At 41.7% G+C, this 18,545-nt stretch overlaps 1 protein-coding gene across 1 annotated transcript in view; it reads right to left on the reverse strand.

Moving 5' to 3' along the window:
• Positions 1-18,545, reverse strand: part of LOC134572042 (cyclic nucleotide-binding domain-containing protein 2-like) — a 259,641-nt gene that overhangs the window by 76,561 nt on the left and 164,535 nt on the right. The window contains exons 10-11 of the mRNA XM_063430831.1: positions 8,191-8,251; positions 6,124-6,184 (exon numbers count right to left, since the gene is read on the reverse strand). Coding sequence (XP_063286901.1) covers positions 6,124-6,184; positions 8,191-8,251 — 122 coding nt within the window. The remainder of the gene's footprint in view (positions 1-6,123; positions 6,185-8,190; positions 8,252-18,545) is intronic.

Consider the following 18,545-nt stretch of genomic DNA (forward strand, 5'->3'; position numbering starts at 1 on the left):
AACATTATTAAAGTCGCCTCCAATCGCCCGGACTCCGACCCCAACACCAGGCTCTGCGAAAATGAGGACAGCCATGTCCGCCAGATGGCTTGATATGCCTTCCAGGAAGAGTCAGCTAAGGGGTCCGACACCAAGCCTCTCAATCCTCCAAATCGATCTCCCATAAGGAAACCGGGCATCGGATACCCACTGCCTCCGCGGCTGGAGCCGACTCCCGAAAACGGTCCCACTGAAACCGAGAAAGAGAGTCAGCTACCACGTTATGAACACCCGGAACATGACAAGCTTTTATCCAAACATTAAACTTTAATGAAAGAAGTACCAACCGTCGCAGGAGCGCAAGAACAGGAGGGGAACTGGCGGTTGAACGATTAATCACATGGACAACACTCATGTTGTCCATGTGAAAAACCACTGTCCGGTTGCCTAGATCCTCCCCCCAGAGCTCCAAAGAGACCACAATGGGAAACAGCTCTAAAAACTTCAGGTTGCGCATAACATCCAAGCCCAGCCAGTGTGCCGGCCATGCCTCTGCGCACCACTGACCCTGAAAGTATGCCCCAAACCCCACGGAACTGGACGCATCCATGAAAAGGTTCAACTCTGCGTTAGACGCCGCCTCCAGCAACCAACAGGAGCGTCCATTGTATCGCTCCAAAAAGGAGCTCCACACCTGGAGGTCCGCGCGCAGCCGCCTCGTGACTCGGATAAAATGAAAAGGCTCCCGAACCCCTACCGTGGACAGAGAAAGGCGCCTGCAGAACGCACGTCCCATGGGAAGAACTCGGCACGCAAAAGCCAAGTGCCCCAGGAGCACCTGCATTTGCCGCAACTGAACCTTCCTCGCCCCACGAACCAGGTCAATCAGCCTCAAGAGGGCCGACAACTTTTCATCTGGCAGCCGGAAAACCATACCGACAGAGTCGATCTCAATCCCTAAAAACGACAGGACCTGAACCGGGCCCACCGTCTTAGCCTCCGCGACGGGGACCCCAAAGTATCCCATGACTGCCCTAAATGTGTTTAAAAGCCGCTCACACTCACCCGAACCCAGAGGGCCAACGAAAAGAAAATCATCCAAGTAATGAGTAGCCGATTCCAGACCCGCCTCCTGCCTCGTTACCCAATCCAGAAAACAGGAAAACATTTCAAAATAAAAACAAGAAATAGAACAACCCATGGGTAAACACATGTCGTAGTAAAAAAAACCTTGAAAAAAAACAGCCTAAGAGGTGAAAACAGGAGGGATGAACCGGCAAAAGACGGAAAGCTGACGCTATGTCAGACTTCGCCAACAAAGCACCGTGACCGGCCCGGCGAACCAACTGCAACGCCCTATCAAAAGAGGCGTATCGCACGCGACAAATGTCCTTGCCAATGGCATCATTTACCGATTCACCGGACAGATAGGACAGGTGTTGGATCAACCGAAAGGAACCTGGGTCCTTTTTGGGAACCAAGCCCAGGGGGGAAACCCGTAAGTTAGGAAAGGGAGGTGCAATAAATGGGCCAGCCATGCGACCCGCCTGCACCTCAACCTGCAATTTTTCCTGTAAAATATCTTCCTTGCCCTTAACCGAGCGGAGATTGTCCGCAAACAGAGGCGAGGAAGAGGGAACAAAAGGGATCCAGAAACCTACCTGAAACCCGTCAAACAATGTCTGCGCATCGCGACCCCTATGATACCGGACGAGCCACGGGCGCATCCTTCGGGCGTCCACCGGCGTCCTCTCCCCTAGATATGTCGTCTCGAGATGGACCCTTTCCAGACCCTGGCTTCCCCTTCCTGAAGCAGCGCACAGCTGGGTGAGCTCCCCCGCAGTGTGCACATTCATGGCGGAACCTACAGGAGCTGAACCAGCGGCAGTGGCTCTCGTTAAAGAGCCAACACACGCCTTTTCTTTGCCCTGCAGAGGAGCCGGAGGTCCCTCCGGCAGGCCCGGGAAAGGGGGATGGTCTACTTGGAGTCATAATTAACAGCCAGAGACTGCCATCCTGAACGCCGAAATCCATCCCCGGGCACACCGCCAATTTTTGTCGGAATTGCTGGTCATACCGATACCAGCATTGACCGCCATAGATTTTATACGCTCCCCAAATTAGGTCCAAATACCCAAACAGGGCAGGAGCCTTATCTGGGAAACGGCGCACCAGGATACTGGCAAATATGTTAAACCCTTGCAACCAATTGCCAAAGGTTCTGGGTATCTGCTTACCTTTTTCCACCTCGGGAACCTCCCCACGGCGCGGTCTGTCCACGGAATCCTTGTCAGGAGAGACCAAGGACAGCAGATCCACATACTCACCTCTACATATTTTGTCTTGCGTGTCCATAGGGACATGCAAACCTAATGGTGCAAGATCACATCCCACCGAACCCGCACGAAAAGCCCCAGAAGGCTGACCCCTAGGGGTTTGGGAACATCCCTGCACCTGAACCTCAGCCTGCCCTGGGAATCCCTGTACCCCAGTAAGGTGTGAAGGAAAACTGGCCACTAGGGTCCTAAGCAGGCGCAAACACTCACTAGACTGATCTTGGGCCCCAGTCCCTGACACGCCAGCGCAATGCAACCACTCACCGGACCGCTGGGGAACTGCTGGCACCGGAACCTCCTCTTCTTCAGAATCAGAATCAGACCAAGACCTCCTGGGGACATCTGCAGCAGGACCTGAGCTGTGCTCCAGGTGAAATTCGCCGAAACCGGCTGCCTCAGGGTGATGGGGGTTGCTTCCGGCTGTCTCCTGTGCGCTCCTGTTGTCTCCTCTCCTCCCTGACGACCGTCCTCTGCGTCCGGCGCCCTGTGAACTCCGTGTTCTGGACAGGGCACCGACGTTACGTGTCATTTCCGGGCTCTGTGCGCCGCCGGGGCGCGTCACTTCCGGTTGCGCCTGATGATGACGTCCGGCGCCTTGACGCACGCCGACGCGAGCACTCACTTCCGGCGACCTCTCTTCCCGCCGTTGGGACCGGAAGAGACGGCGGGCTACGAGATCTTCCCGCCACGCTGCCATCTTGTCCACCAACGATGATGGCCTCCACCGATCTCCGTCCAGCTCTCACCGGGGAAGACCTCGCGGTGCCGATCCGCTCACCCCGCTGGCGACATCTTCTTCTGGATACCGGACTGGGGGACAGGCGCGTAGGAGGCTTGGAACGCCTGGCTCTCGTACCGCCATCAGCCTGGAGCGAAGTCCCTGAAGCAGCAGCAGGAGCCGGGCGGTTATCCACCCCGGCTAACACCTCCTCCAACGCACCGGAGCCATGGGATTCAAGGTACGCCTGTAATAAGGCTACCACATCGTCCTTGGAAACAGCTGCAGCCATTCTCCCGATGCCAGATGAGGGAAAGATAAGTAAACAGAAGTAGAAGATAAGTATTCAAAACTCCTGGAATTTTTTTTTTTTTTTTTGGTAAAATTCTTGCAATAATTTTTTTTTTTTTTAAACAGTTCCAGGGGAAGCTAGTAGCACTACACCTCTGCCCGGGGAACTGGTGAGTACCCTCCCATTTTTCCCCATTTTTATGCCCCCCATGTGCAACAATGTATCCCCTATAACCCAACCCCTTATCCCTGCCAGCAGTCATGTCCTCCCTTCCTTAAGATTTCCAGGGAGGTACTATACTAATGGTTAGAGCTCACCATACAAGGTAGCCTAGAGATTACTGAAGCTAAATTGTAATTTTTCTCATGAAAACAAAACATTCCCAAATTCTTGCTCATATTCGTTCATTTCTTACTTTTATTCATTTCCCTGAATTTTTACTTGCCGTGCTTATATACCCTACCCCATTTTCCTGATTTATCCCATGGCACAAAAAAGTCACACATAAAAATAGATATTGTCTAGACAGAAAGACCATTCTGCCCTCACTGGTGTCATATATCCCCATTCATGGTAAAGCCACATGTCAGAGCTTGCAGGAAATGTTGTGAGACAGAAAAGAGAGATCGGATGTAAAGAAAGAGAAAGATCGAGTATGCTGAACTGAATACCATTAAATATTTTTCTTTGAATGCAGCCAGGTTATGATGACACAGTGACTGCAACATTAAAGGACCACTATAGTTTTCCTGGCACTATAGTGCCCTGAGGGTGCCCCTGCCTTCCAATGGTTTCTCTTTAAGGTTGCATTGGGAAGTCTGTGATTGGACAGCCAAAAAATGTATGGGCGTGGCTAGAAGCAGAGGGCTTGCAAAGACTTCACAAAGGAGAACTAATGCTTTTGCAATCTGTTTTAGATATACCCCAATCGAAAAATACATTATTTAATGCATGCATGTTTCCATTGTTAATATATCTACTAAACATGGGTTTTATTTGCTTTTTTTTTTTTACTAGGGCAGTGGTGTGTTCCTTTAAATGACTTCCCTCCTGCATCATATGAATGCTTCATATACCGAGCAGCACCTTACATGCTTTTACCATCTGCATGAGCAAGTGGTATGTGTCTAGGAAAAGCATTGTAGTTCTGGTAAGCATAGATACTTTGTAGAACGTGTAAATTACCATGGAGAAGTTATGACTCTTAATTTTCATTTAAACTTTTATAAATATATATTATTACATGTGCATTGTTTTCTAAAGTAGGATTAAAAGGTAAAGTGGTATCATGCCTACCAGACTGGTTGGTTAAATGTCCAGGTTCATAAAGCTGACATTGATGTATGATGCTAACCTTCACAATAGAGTCATAGGGTCATAATTTGCATGTCTTAATACGGTCACCAAACCTCATTCCTCATTATATATGCTTTGAATAAGCAAGAAGTGACTGTGCTAAGAATATTCAGGTTGGGTTTTTTTCTACGCAGTATACCTTCACCATTTTAATCTAATAATGTTTTTCTCACTCCAACGTGAGTGGACCTTAGAGAATCTACGTTATTGGGTGCAGTTCTGCCAAACTTTTTTATACATGCTTTTTAATATAAGCTTGTGTGAATTAATATATGTAATTGCATATGCCACAATAATTCAAAATTATATGAATTGTCTAATAGCAAGTACAATACAAATGGTGGGTAATCCAGTATGGTGAAAAAGTGGATTTTTTTATTGCATTAAGATACACAAATCCTTTAAGTCCTTCTAACGGAACATTGGCGTTTTATAATTTTTAATGAAAAATATCCACTGTTTTAGCACCTTCAACTAGAGAAATCACACAACTTATATAGAACATTATGGACAAAGGCAAACACTTTAAAACTCCACAAATCCCTGCTACATTTTATAATGCACCCATTGTACAGCGCTACAGAATTTTCTGGCACTATATAAATAATAATAAAATAAAAATAATAATAATAGTTGGTAAAATCAGCTGCCACAGCCAACACTGTTGTAAGAGGGATAGATAAACCCCCGAGTACTCAGCCCTTTCTTGGCCATTCTCATAGTAAGTAATGCCCTTTCTATATGTTGATTGAATTATGAGTGAGATTAGGGAAAATTCTGATTCTTGGACATTGGATTGTTGGGGCAGCTGAGTTTTTCTCCTGCAAATTAAAGAGGAAAAAAATACCTCCCAATATTTGAAATGGACCAAAAGGGGTCAGAGGCGGGGGTGTTTTGAGAAATATTTGTCAACTTACTAATAATGTATGGAACTAAAATGTAATTTATAACAATGTTACACAGACTGCTTTCTAAGCACATTTATTGTAGTTTAAAGACCCATTACTGAAAGTATTATTGCTGTGGAGCTCTGTTATACATTCAGAAACAACAACAATTTAGAGCTCCTAGAAAAGAGGGACATTGGGATAGAAAAGAGGGACAAAGGGATTTGGGCTCAACATTGGGACTGTCCCCTTTAAATAGGAACACTTGGGAGTTATGTGTACACTCCAGTGAAGGGCATGATGTCCTGAACCTCTTCAGGGTTTCTGTGTGAATTACTGGGGTCTGTTTAAACAGAATAAACATCTCATTGTTTTGGGATGTTCTCTTTAGTTTCTGCACGTGTAGTGAAACGACGCATAACCTCACGACGCATAACCTTTATCACTGAAAGAGCACAATGTGTATTTAAATTAAATTTTTAATAGTTTCATGTTAAAGATAAGTTGATACAAATACATGTATTTTGAAAGAAAATTTTCCTTAGTTTTACTCACATGCTTTTAGCGATGATAGTACTTTCACATTTCTCATAGATTTTAAAACCCGGACCAACCCCTGAAAAGTATAAGCATATCATATTCTATTATTAAATACATTAAATACATTTAAAACATTTTGTTTTTCATTCAAATTCAATACTATTGATGTAATTATTGAAAAATAAAATTTCAGATGTAAGATATAAGAACATAACAGTTTTTAAAGGAGCAAATAATGGCGAATATGTAAAAAAAGTTAAAGGGCTACTATGACCCTATAGAGAGGGGAAACCTATCAGGTGTAATTTGCTGTATTTGGCATTGTGGAAAAGGTATCCCCCTTTCAATATGCTGTAAAACCTGTACTTAAAGGTGCTGCTTTTCTGGCCCCATCCTGACGTCACTGGGGCTGCAAGTATGGAATGATAGGACCAATTAACGTGCACTCTAGGCCAACGAGGTGATGTGAGAAGCAGATGAAGAGGGTGGGGAGGTAGGAGGGAGGGTTTATTTAAAAAAAAAAAAACAACAATAAGCGACGGAGGAAGGCGGGAGAGCCCATAGGGAGGTAGGATGGGAAGGTAGATCTAATCTAGGTAAGATTTTCACGTCTGTTGTCAGCATGCAGTGCGCACTAACAACAGATGTAATTTATGTACAAAATTGACATTAGGCAGCCTGGAACAGAGTTATGAGCTGCCTAAGTCACGTGTGCTGAGGTCGCAACTTGTCCGCAACACACAATAAAGAGTATCTCATTATGACTCTACACACTGAATCCTACTGCCATGACCATTTTAAATCGCTGCAGTGCTTATGGTGGTTGGAGTAACCCTATAATTTATTTCTATATGTAAATATTTTGTGCTATCACGCACACACTGCATTGGGTTAGTACTGTAAATGTATTATATATTTGTTTCTGCTGTAGGTAGTGTCTTGTTTGACATTTATAGAGAACTGAGTAAAGTTTTTGCATTATTTTTTTTTCTTACCAGTATACAGACCAAGCTACTTGCACAGTGCCTACAGCCTACAGTCTATGAAGTGAATTTATAAACATAACAGTATTAAGCTAGAACGAAGAATAGAGAAACTTCTAAAAATGAAAAACGTGAATTGTTTTAGCTTTCTGCTAAATATTTGAAAATAAAATAACAATTATTATATGATTATGTTCTTAAAATTATATTTAAAAAAAAAACAGACTGTTCTGGAAGATATTAAAAAAAATATGCAAATTAATTTAACAGTCCTGGAAGATATTCTAAAAATATGCAAATTAATTTAACAATATACAATTAGGATTTTCCATACTATGGACTTATTAAAAAATACAAACAAAGGTTAACAATAAATTACTTCTCTCCCTGTATAGATGTATGTCTGTAAATAAATATGTATGCGTATACAGTGTGCGTGATATTGTTCACTATAATGCTGAAGTTGATTGACACTATGTAGTGCAGAGCCCTAATCTCAGCACAGGACATGTTATCAGCTATTTTAATAAATCTCTGTCCTAATAATTATATGGTGGAAAAGGTGTGGGAAAGGACAAAACCTGCACGACTATTTCTTCACAGCTTTAGGGTACACTCAGAAAATTTTCCTGGGGAGAGAATTCATAATCGGTGTAGACACTATCACTTTCATGATAATGATAATTTAATGGGGCTGCACTTTGCCCCTATTGTCCATACCCCATCTCTCATGGCTGGATGGATAGATGGATGGATGGATAGATAGTCAGACAGACAGAATTAAACAATTTAGTCAAAGTAAATATAACGACTTTGTCTCTAGTCCCGTGAGGCCTATAGCTTTCATAACTATATAGAAACTTCTGGGACTAGCTTCTGGCCACCTTCCATGGGCGACGGCATTGATTTAATACCGTACAATATGAAGCACTGAAAATATTTCTAACAAATCAGCAATTTACACATTATGTTTTCTACAGCCTTCAGAAGACGTGGACACTATAATTACATATTGAACAATAAATCACACAGAACCACCAATGATTATTAAAAGCACAGTCGAAGCACAGTTAGTGATAAATATATTTGATTCACTTACTGTTTTGATCACGTATATTTTGGAAGATGCCTTTGAGTCTTTTGTAATAACTGTTCCAGGCCTGTAACAAAAAGAAGAAAAAAAATAAATGAAAAGAACACAATTGACTTTTCTCTCATATGATGAATTTCTTTAGAGTTTATAGCTCATGAAACAAAAATAAATTACTTGGTAAGAAACCAAACTTTATACGAAATCTAACAATACAAATATTTTTATTTTACTCTTTACAGGATAGCTAGTATTATTTCTTTTTTTTTCTAGAGTAGGGACTGGTATGAACCAGTCCCTTCTCTAGAAAAAAAAAATACCCACAACACTTCCGTCCATGTAATTTGGGTAAATATATTGAACATTTGTAGAAAATGCATTAAGGTTTAATAGCTAGGAGCACCTTTGCTCACTCTGGTGATATACACCTCCACGGTTTTAATTTTAAACAGACTTAATATTTTACAGGAACCAAGAAAAGTTATATTGTCAGAGTTAATCACTTAAATGTCAATTGCCAGGGTTATAAAATATTAGGTCAAAGCAGCTACATTGAAAAACTTAAAGAATTTCCCAGTCTGGCTAAGAGGGATGAAAATGACCCCAAGCCTGCTACTATAAAAACTTAGAGATTTGTTTTGGTTGCAACTTTGGGTTGATTGGGTAATTGGTCACATTCCAGACTCTATGTCGAAATTTAGCTGAATAATGAAACAAACTAAATGTGCAATGGTCAAATATGTTCTTTTTGATTTGTGATCATCCATTCAGCTGTGGTGCTCCCCCCTTAAAAAAAAGATAATGATGGAAAAAGATAATTGATGGCTACGAGATAGTCATTAAGTGTTGATTTTATTCATAGATCAAGTGATAAGTGAGCAATACAGGGTAGAAAGGAAGAAAGGTTAAAAAAAAAAATCAGTATTTATATACCGTATATACTTGAGTATAAGACGAGTTTTTCAGCACATTTTTTGTGCTGAAAAACCCCAACTCGTCTTATACTCGAGTCAGTGTCTGTATTATGGCAATTTAGATTGCCATAATACAGACTGGGGGCTGGCAGCGAGCGCTTACCTCTCCTGCAGCTCCTGTCAGCTCCCTCCTCATCCGCGGCGGTCCGTTCAGCACCTCTGTCAGCTCCCAGTGTAAGTCTCGCGAGAGCCGCGGGGTCATAGTGTGGCTCTCGCGAGACTTACAGTGGAGCTGACAGGGGAGCTGACCGGACCGGCGCGGAGGAGAAGGGAGCTGACAGGAGCTGCAGGAGAGGCAAGTGCTCCCTGCCAGTCCCCCTCTTCCCCCCACTGAACTACCAATGCCACTGGACCACCAGGGAGTGAGAGCCCCCCTCCCTGGCCAGCTAGGAAGCAGGGACGAATTTTTTTTTATATATTTTGGCCCAGCCACCGGTTGCCTTGTTTTTTTCGATTTTATTTTCATCATAAAATGGGCTTAACTGGTATAAGCATTTTTGTGTTCAAAAACTCCTTCACTACTACAGAGCATCAGGAATTAAAGGCCACTGCATGTGCTTATGTGGCGTTTATTGTGGCTTTTTTATTTTAAGTTTCTTTTGTATGAAATCTCTTCAAGATTTTTACCTTTGTGGAAAAGAAAAACCTTCTAAGTGCTTTAGTCTGACTTGTTTTTGAACTGGTTTTATTATTGAGCATGTAGTTTTGGTATGTTGTGTTTACTGTTGAGTTCCTTGTTCGTTTTGTTTGTTTGCTGTTTGACAGGCAGTCAGCATGTTGATCAAAAGTGAAACAAGTTCCTTCTATTATTTATCTACAATATTAGCATAAAAGAGGTTCTCAATATATGCGTAAATATATTTTAATTTTGTTTTGCTTTCTTCAAACTCTTTATGTTGATGCATATCGCACTGCCAGGTGCTATATTGGAATGCAGTTGTGATTGCAATAGTTCATTGATATAATAAAGTTGTCAAACGTAAAAAAAAAAAAAAAATTAATATATATAAATAATAATAATAATAATAAAATAATAAAAACAATAATAAAATAAAAAATAATAAAATAAAAAATAAGAATAATAAAAAAATATTAATGAAAAAAACAATATTAAAATAATAATTAAAAAATAACCCCCCACCAAGGCTCTGCATCACACTCTGCATCACACACACACACACACACACACTGCATTCATACATACACACTGCACTCATACACACACACTGCACTCATACACACACACTGCACTCATACACACACACTGCACTCACACACACACACTGTACTCATACACACACACTGTACTCATACACACACACTGCACTCATACACACACACTGCATTCATATGCACACACTGCATTCTCATACACACACACTGCATTCTCATACACACACTGCATTCATTATATACACACACTGTAAATAAATATTCAATTAATATAATTTTTTTAGGATCGAATTTTATTTAGAAATTTACCAGTAGCTGCTGCATTTCCCACCCTAGTCTTATACTCGAGTCAATAAGTTTTCCCAGTAGGGGCCTCGGCTTATATTCGGGTCGGCTTATACTCGAGTATATACGGTATTATATATTTAATTAATTTAGATTTGTTTTTATGGATCCTTCAGTTTTTTCCTCTTTTTGTTACTTTTTCTCACTGTGAACCAAAGGGCAGGAAAATAGTCTAGCTAATCTGTACTGCTAAATATTTACATGATATTAATATTTTGTGCCCACTTGGTTAATCTGATTAATTTCTGATTAATCAGTTTTTAATCTTTTGGGGGTAGAATGGTAGGGCCCAAATTTAAATTGCCCTAGTCATGCCACACAATTTGGAAAAGAAAACCCCCTCTGATTATTACACATGTTGTGTGAAAGGGTTAATTTCTGTTACGATTAATCATAAGACTAACAACGTTGTACATTTCAAGGTCGTCACGTACTTAGTTTTGCACATCTCTCCTCTTCTAGGAAGACCCCACTTAGTATAACAGTTTTAGATCAATGAATGGTTACATGACCATTTCATGCTGGTTTCACAAGCTTGTTAATGCTGTTAGTTAATAGTTTTCAATATTTGATTGGTAATTAATGATACTCCCCTAGACATGCCCTTATCTCATTTGCCTTATAAGCTTTATTCTGCTTAAAGGACCACTCTAGGCACCCAGACCACTTCAGCTTAATGAAGTGGTCTGGGTGCCAGGTCCAGCTAGGGTTAACTAATTGTTTTATAAACATAGCAGTTTCAGAGAAACTGCTATGTTTATCAATTAGTTAAGCCTTCCCCCTAATTCTCTAGTGGCTGTCTCATTGACAGCCGCTAGAGGCGCTTGCGTGATTCTCACTGTGAAAATCACAGTGAGAGCACGCAAGCGTCCATAGGAAAGCATTATGAATGCTTTCCTATGTGACCGGCTGAATGCGCGCGCAGCTCTTGCCGCGCGTGCGCATTCAGCCGACGGGGAGGAACGGAGGCGGAGAGGAGGAGGAGAGCTCCCCGCCCAGCGCTGGAAAAAGGTACGTTTTTACCCCTTTCCCCTTTCCAGAGCCGGGCGGGAGTGGGTCCCTGAGGGTGGGGGCACCCTCAGGGCACTCTAGTGCCAGGAAAACGAGTATGCTTTCCTGGCACTAGAGTGGTCCTTTAATAAGCCATGGACACATTTTGAACTGACTCCTTTGTATGCCCTCTCTTTGAGTGTCCCCAAGTACTTAGGGCATGGTACGATCTAGAAAGAACTTTAAAGCCATGGCACTTGAGGTCTGGTAATCACCAAGGAAGAGTTCCAACAGACTTGGGGGCCCGTCTCAAGATCCTGGGGAAACCCTGAACCGGTGAGTATGTATATGTGTTATGTGCCTCACGGGTGGGGTTACCCAGGTTATTGAACCCTGGTTGGAAAAAGAGGCTCCCTCACCCACAAATGGTGGATGGAACGTTATGTGGCTTTTTAGAGTTTTAGGAAAAGCAGATAAACTGCTTAGTGACCAAACAGTTTTAAAATTTGCTTACTGTTAAGGACCAGGGCTGTTTTTACATTTCTGCTGTGTTTGTGTTTAGCTGTAATTTTCCTGTTACTCATTTACTGTACCCACACATATTATATACAGTTTTTCTCACCATTAAATGGTCTTTCTAAATATACCATTATTTTCATCATATCATATAATTGACTATAAAAATTATTATAAAATATGATAAAATTTAAGAAAATTTTTTTTTTTTCTAACTTTGACTCCCAAAATCTGTTACGCATCTACAACCGCCAAAAAACACCCATGCCATATAGTTTCTAAATTTTGTCCTGAGTTTAGAAATATTCAATAGTAACACGTTCTTAGCTTTTTGCAAGTTATAGGGCAATAAGTAATAGTAGCACTTTGCTATTTCCAAACCATTTTTTTTTCAAAATTAACGAAAGTTACATTGTAACACTGATATCTGTCAGGAATCCCTGAATAACCCTTCACATGTATATATTTTTTTAAAGAAGACAGCCTAAGGTATTAAACTTGGGGTATTTTGACTCTTTTCATGCAACCATTTTACCACCAATCTATGCCAAATTTAACATAGCAATTTAAGAATACATGAACTAAGAACTTTAAGGGTTAAAGCCAAAGAACACCCCAATATGTGTTCAGCAACATCTCCGGAGTACAGTGATACCACCCATGTATAGGTGTGTCAGATTCTTTGGGGGCTAAAATACCTTATTTGGAGGGTGCGCATTCCAGTTTTCCAACATGGAATTTTCACATCTGGTCATCGTGCACCCATGTCCTATTTGGGAAATTTTTTAAGCTGGCCAATGTAATTTACCCCCATCAAAAGATATATTTTTGAAAAGTAGACACCCTAGGGTATTCCAAATTGTGTTTTTTTTTTTAAATTTTCCATGCACTAATTCCACCACCAGTCTTTGTCAAACTTTTGAGTAGTAATTTTTTGTGTTATTTTTCACACACATACTTTAGGCATGGATTATCAGCTCCTGGATGTTATGTGTTACTGCCAAAGAACACACCAATATATATATATATATATATATATATATATATTCAGCAACATCTTCTGAATACAGTGATACCACCCATGTACAGGTGTGTCAGGTTCTCTGGGGGCTAAAAGATCTTATTTGATGGGTGCACATTCCAGTTTTCCAACATGGAATTTTCACATCTGGTCATCATGCACAAATGTCCTATTTGGGACATTTTTGAAGCCCGCCAATGTAATTACCCCCATCAAACCATATATTTTTGAAAAGTAGACACCCTAGGTCAAGAGATTCTCAGAGATGGAGATTTTATTTATTCATATTGTGCCATATTAGACCAAGTACTATACCCAAGTATTTGTGTGTCCATTAAGTCTTCACTGAGTGCCTTGACCCGACCGAGCACCATAGCCCAAATTTTATGCATATTCAGTGCACTGCTCCATTGTCTGTTGAGACACCAGACTATATTATCAGATTGTCCAGTCAATTTATTAGGCTGTCAATTTATTTATCTGATGGCAAAAGTGTTTTTGTTGTTTGTTATGTCCCAGAACATTTATTTTTCTAATTCTTTCTGTTGTTCTGTCATTAATGCTTTATATTTGTATGAAAGTTATCTGATTCAACATTTCTAATAGTTTCATCCATGTTGGGGCTGTGTCTGCAGCCCATTGGATGGGGTCTGTGAAATAATGGAGGGAGGACATAATCCACCATGTCCCAAGCATGGATATTGACTAAGGGAAACATTACATTTAGGGGTTAACCTCCCATGCCAGCAGATGGAAACCCTAATACATATAATAAAGGGGTGGACGTAGTGTCCCCTTTCCCTGCTCCACCCATGCTGGCTGGTGGGGGCCTCCCTGACTTATTCTTAATATTACAGCTCCCACCTGCCAACGTGGGTTGAGGCCAGGGGAGGGGATGTTAAGCCGCCTTATAATTAATATTAGGTTTCCCAGCCACCAGCATCGGTGGGGGAGGGTACATTAGTTACATGGTAACATGAAAAGAGACATGTGTCCATCAAGTTATGCCTTCCTCACATTTGTTTTTTGCGGTTGACACAAAAATAAAGCAAACAAACCAATTCGAAGCACTTCCAATTTTGCAACAAACTAGGAAAAACATTCACTCTTGACCCCAGAATGGCAGTCAGATAAATCCTTGGATCAAGAAGCGTTTACCCTGCATTGAAAAATTATATCCTTGAATATTCTGTTCTTGCAAGTAGGCATCTATTTGGTGTTTGAACATCTGTATGAACTCTGATAAAACCACTTCTTCTGGCAGAGAATTCTACATCCTTATTGTTCTTACAGTAAAAAAAAAACACTTTTCTTTGCCTTAAATGAAATCTTCTTTCTTCCAGTCTAAATGCATGACCTTGTGTCCTATGTAAAGTCCGGTTCGTGAATAGATTTCCACACAATGGTTTGCATTGGCCATGAATATATTTGCATAATGTTATCATATCATTATTTATTTATTTTTGTCACCAAATTGACTTTTTCCCAATGCTCTATATTCTCCTCCTCTTTATTTCCTCCTTCTCCCTCAGTGTAAAAAAATCTCTCCCTGCACCCACATTCCTCATCCTCCCAACAACCTTTACATTTCCCCCTCTCTTCTACCCTGCCCCCTTCTCTCAACTCATGACCTGCACTCATTTTTCTGATCCCTCTGTCCTACCCACAATCAATCTCATGCACATGAAACCCACTCACACATCCTGTCACTATCTCTCCTCCTTCTTCGAGCAGCTGGTGATGTCTCTCCCAACCCAAGGCCCTTAGCATCCTCTGCACACACTAAGACAACCACAAACTACACAAACCTCATCACAATACCCTGCCCTTTCCCCTCATTTGCCAACATTCAGTGTGCACTTTGGAATGCCCACTCTGTCTGCAGCAATCAGAAATCAACAGCCATACACAACCTTTTCATCTCATACTCACTCACACTACTTGCACTCACAGAGACCTGGCTTTCCCCCTCTGATAGTGCTACTCTTGCCTCTTTATTTTTTGGTGGGCTACAATTCTCCCATACTCCCAGACCCAACAACTGTAAAGGAGGTGGTATAGGCAACTTTCTCTCCCCTCAATGTACCTTTGAACCAATCTCCCCTGCCCCTGCCCTTCCTTTGAAGTTCACACTGTCAACCTATCATCTACCACCCCCCGGTCATCCTAGGCTATTTATTGAGCAATTTTCTTCCTGGCTACTGCACTTCCTCTCCTCTAGCACTCCTTCCCTTATACTTGGGGATTTCAATATTCCAATCAACAACCTCAACTGAACTGATGCCTCTCGTCTGCTCTCTGTAACCTCCTCCTTTGGCCTCATGTAATGGTCTAATTCAGCAACCCATACAGCCGGAAACACTCTTGATTTCGCCTTTACCAACCTGTGTATCGCCTCTAATCTCTCCAACATTCCTTTTCCTCTATCTGATCACCATCTGCTGACTTTTGACACCAGCACACCCAAGACCCAACTGACATCACCCTCTGCACATCAATATCATAGAAAACTCTAATGTCTTGACCTAGAGCCCTTCTGCACTAACCTCCAAACTCTAATTTTACCTATCTCAAACCTCACCTGCCCTAGCTGTGCAATCTCCTTCTATAATTCTACCCTCTCCTCTCAACTAGACATCATCACACCTCCTACACTTAAACGCAGCACTCTCCCCCAACTACAACCTTGGCACAGCAAGCTGACTTGATACCTCCAAAAATGCTCCAGAACTGCTGAACGCTGCTGGAGGAAGTCTCACTCCGCATCTGAATTTCTCCCCTATAAATTTATGCTGCGCACTTACTGCTTGGCTCTTTCCTCTGCAAAAGTAAATTACTTCAATACCCTCATAACCACTCTCCTGCGAACCCAAACGACTATTCCACACTTCTTCCACTCTCTTCTTCGCCCTGTTGCTCCTCCTCCTCCTACTGACTTAATCACCACAGACTTTGCAACTCACTTTACTGACAAGATCTCTGCAATCAGGGAAAAAAGCTCTCATCTCTCTCCTTCCACTTACAATAATCCCCCAACTTCGCTCCCTCTGCAGTTCAATGCTTATTCGCACCCACTACAGCAGAAGAGGTTTCTGATCTGCTCCAGTCCTCCTGCCCCAACCTTGACCCTAACTCCCTGTCCCACTACCACCCTATCTCGCTACTGCCTTTTGCATCCAAGATCCTTGAAAGACTTGTGTATGTGAGATTGACAGACTACCTCAAGTCCAATTCTCTGTTCGACCCACTTCAGTCTGGTTTCCACGCTCAGCACTCTGTGGAAATGGCTCTGACCAAAGTAACAAATTATCTACTCGCTACAATATCTCATGGTCACTACTCTATCCTAATTTTCCTTGACCATTCCGCTGCTTTTGATACTGTTGATCATCAACAGCTTCTTCTCATCCTCCGTAATCTCGGTCTACGAGATATTGCTCTCTCCTGGTGCTCCTCCTACCTCAACCAGCGCTCTTTTAGTGATTCTTTCTGTGGCTCTGCCTCTTCATCACAACCTGTCTTTGTTGGTGTCCCCCAAGGTTCAGTCCTTGGTTCCCTACTGTTCTCGATCTATACTGCCTCCCTTGGTAAACTCATCAGGTCCTTTGGCTTCCAGTATCACTTCGATTGCAGATGACACGTAAATCTACCTGTCCTCCCCTAATCTCTCCCTGCCCCTCTTGACTAGTGTCTCTGACTGCCTCTCTGCTATTTCTAACTGGATGTGGAAAAAAACACTAATTACATAACCAGTATGTACAAGTGGAAGTGTGTAGCGCTATATCATCTTAACTTACACCATACAAAACTTCAGGGGTGTAGAATATATATATATCTTCCAGAATCTTGGAGGGTATGGTAGATATATCTGTTGTGGAAAATAGAAAAATATATAGTGCACTCTGTGCAAAAGGACGTGATTGTACAGCGTATAATAGGAAACACTCACGTGGTTCAGAGCCTATTAGGGATTGGCTCTTAATCACTCTCGCCTTGTGTCCTTTAGGTGACACACACCTTCAACTCCAAATGGAGATTATTCCTCAAGACAAAAAGGGAAAAGCGGGGAAAAAATCGCCCTAGTGTTGAAATCCTTTAAACCATCAATATTCAAATATATATATGCAGGTGAAGGTTGCTTCTCACCTGAACAAGAGCCTGTAACCTGGCTCTGAGTAAAAGAGCATATTAGTCCTTTTGGGATGACTCCTTCCCTCTTTAGTTAGATGGAAATTGCACCAAATATACTTCAGTAGAATAAAAGATTATTTATTACATACATTAAAATCTTGATACATACAATAGTTGGTGTGTCCAAAACGCGTTTCGCCGATTCCGTTCGGCTTTCCCAATTGAGAAAGCCGAACGGAATCGGCGAAACGCGTTTTGGACACACCAACTATTGTATGTATCAAGATTTTAATGTATGTAATAAATAATCTTTTATTCTACTGAAGTATATTTAGTGCAATTTCCATCTAACTAAAGAGGGAAGGAGTCATCCCAAAAGGACTCATATGCTCTTTTACTCAGAGCCAGGTTACAGGCTCTTGTTCAGGTGAGAAGCAACCTTCACCTGCATATATATATTTGAATATTGATGGTTTAAAGGATTTCAACACTAGGGCGATTTTTTCCCCGCTTTTCCCTTTTTGTCTTGAGGAATAATCTCCATTTGGAGTTGAAGGTGTGTGTCACCTAAAGGACACAAGGCGAGAGTGATTAAGAGCCAATCCCTAATAGGCTCTGAACCACGTGAGTGTTTCCTATTATACGCTGTACAATCACATCCTTCTGCACAGAGTGCACTATATATTTTTCTATTTTCCACAACAGATATATCTACCATACCCTCCAAGATTCTGGAAGATATATATATATTCTACACCCCTGAAGTTTTGTATGGTGTAAGTTAAGATGATATAGCGCTACACACTTCCACTTGTACATACTGGTTATGTAATTAGTGTTTTTTTCCACATACAATCACGATAGGATTGAAGAGTACCTATACTGTGTGAGAGCTGCTGCACTATAAGAGCACCTATTAGTATTGAATTTAAGCGCCTGATAACACAGAATATTTTGCTTTGTTATTTCTAACTGGATGGCTGCCCACTTCCTTACGTTCAACTTGTCCAAAACAGAACTTCTGGTCTTTCCTCCCTCAAGTGTTGCTACACCCGTTTCTGTCTCCCTCTAATTTAATAGTGCTACCATCAGCTTCACCATGCAGGCTAGTTGCCTAGGTGTTTCTCTTTGACTCCGACCTCTCCCTTACCCCTCAGGACATACTTGAAATCGAGAGAAATCTCAATGTACCTTTCCTGGTAAAATATTTTATA

This window comes from Pelobates fuscus, chromosome 1, assembly GCF_036172605.1.
Source record: "Pelobates fuscus isolate aPelFus1 chromosome 1, aPelFus1.pri, whole genome shotgun sequence".
Classification (NCBI taxonomy): Eukaryota; Metazoa; Chordata; class Amphibia; order Anura; family Pelobatidae; genus Pelobates; species Pelobates fuscus.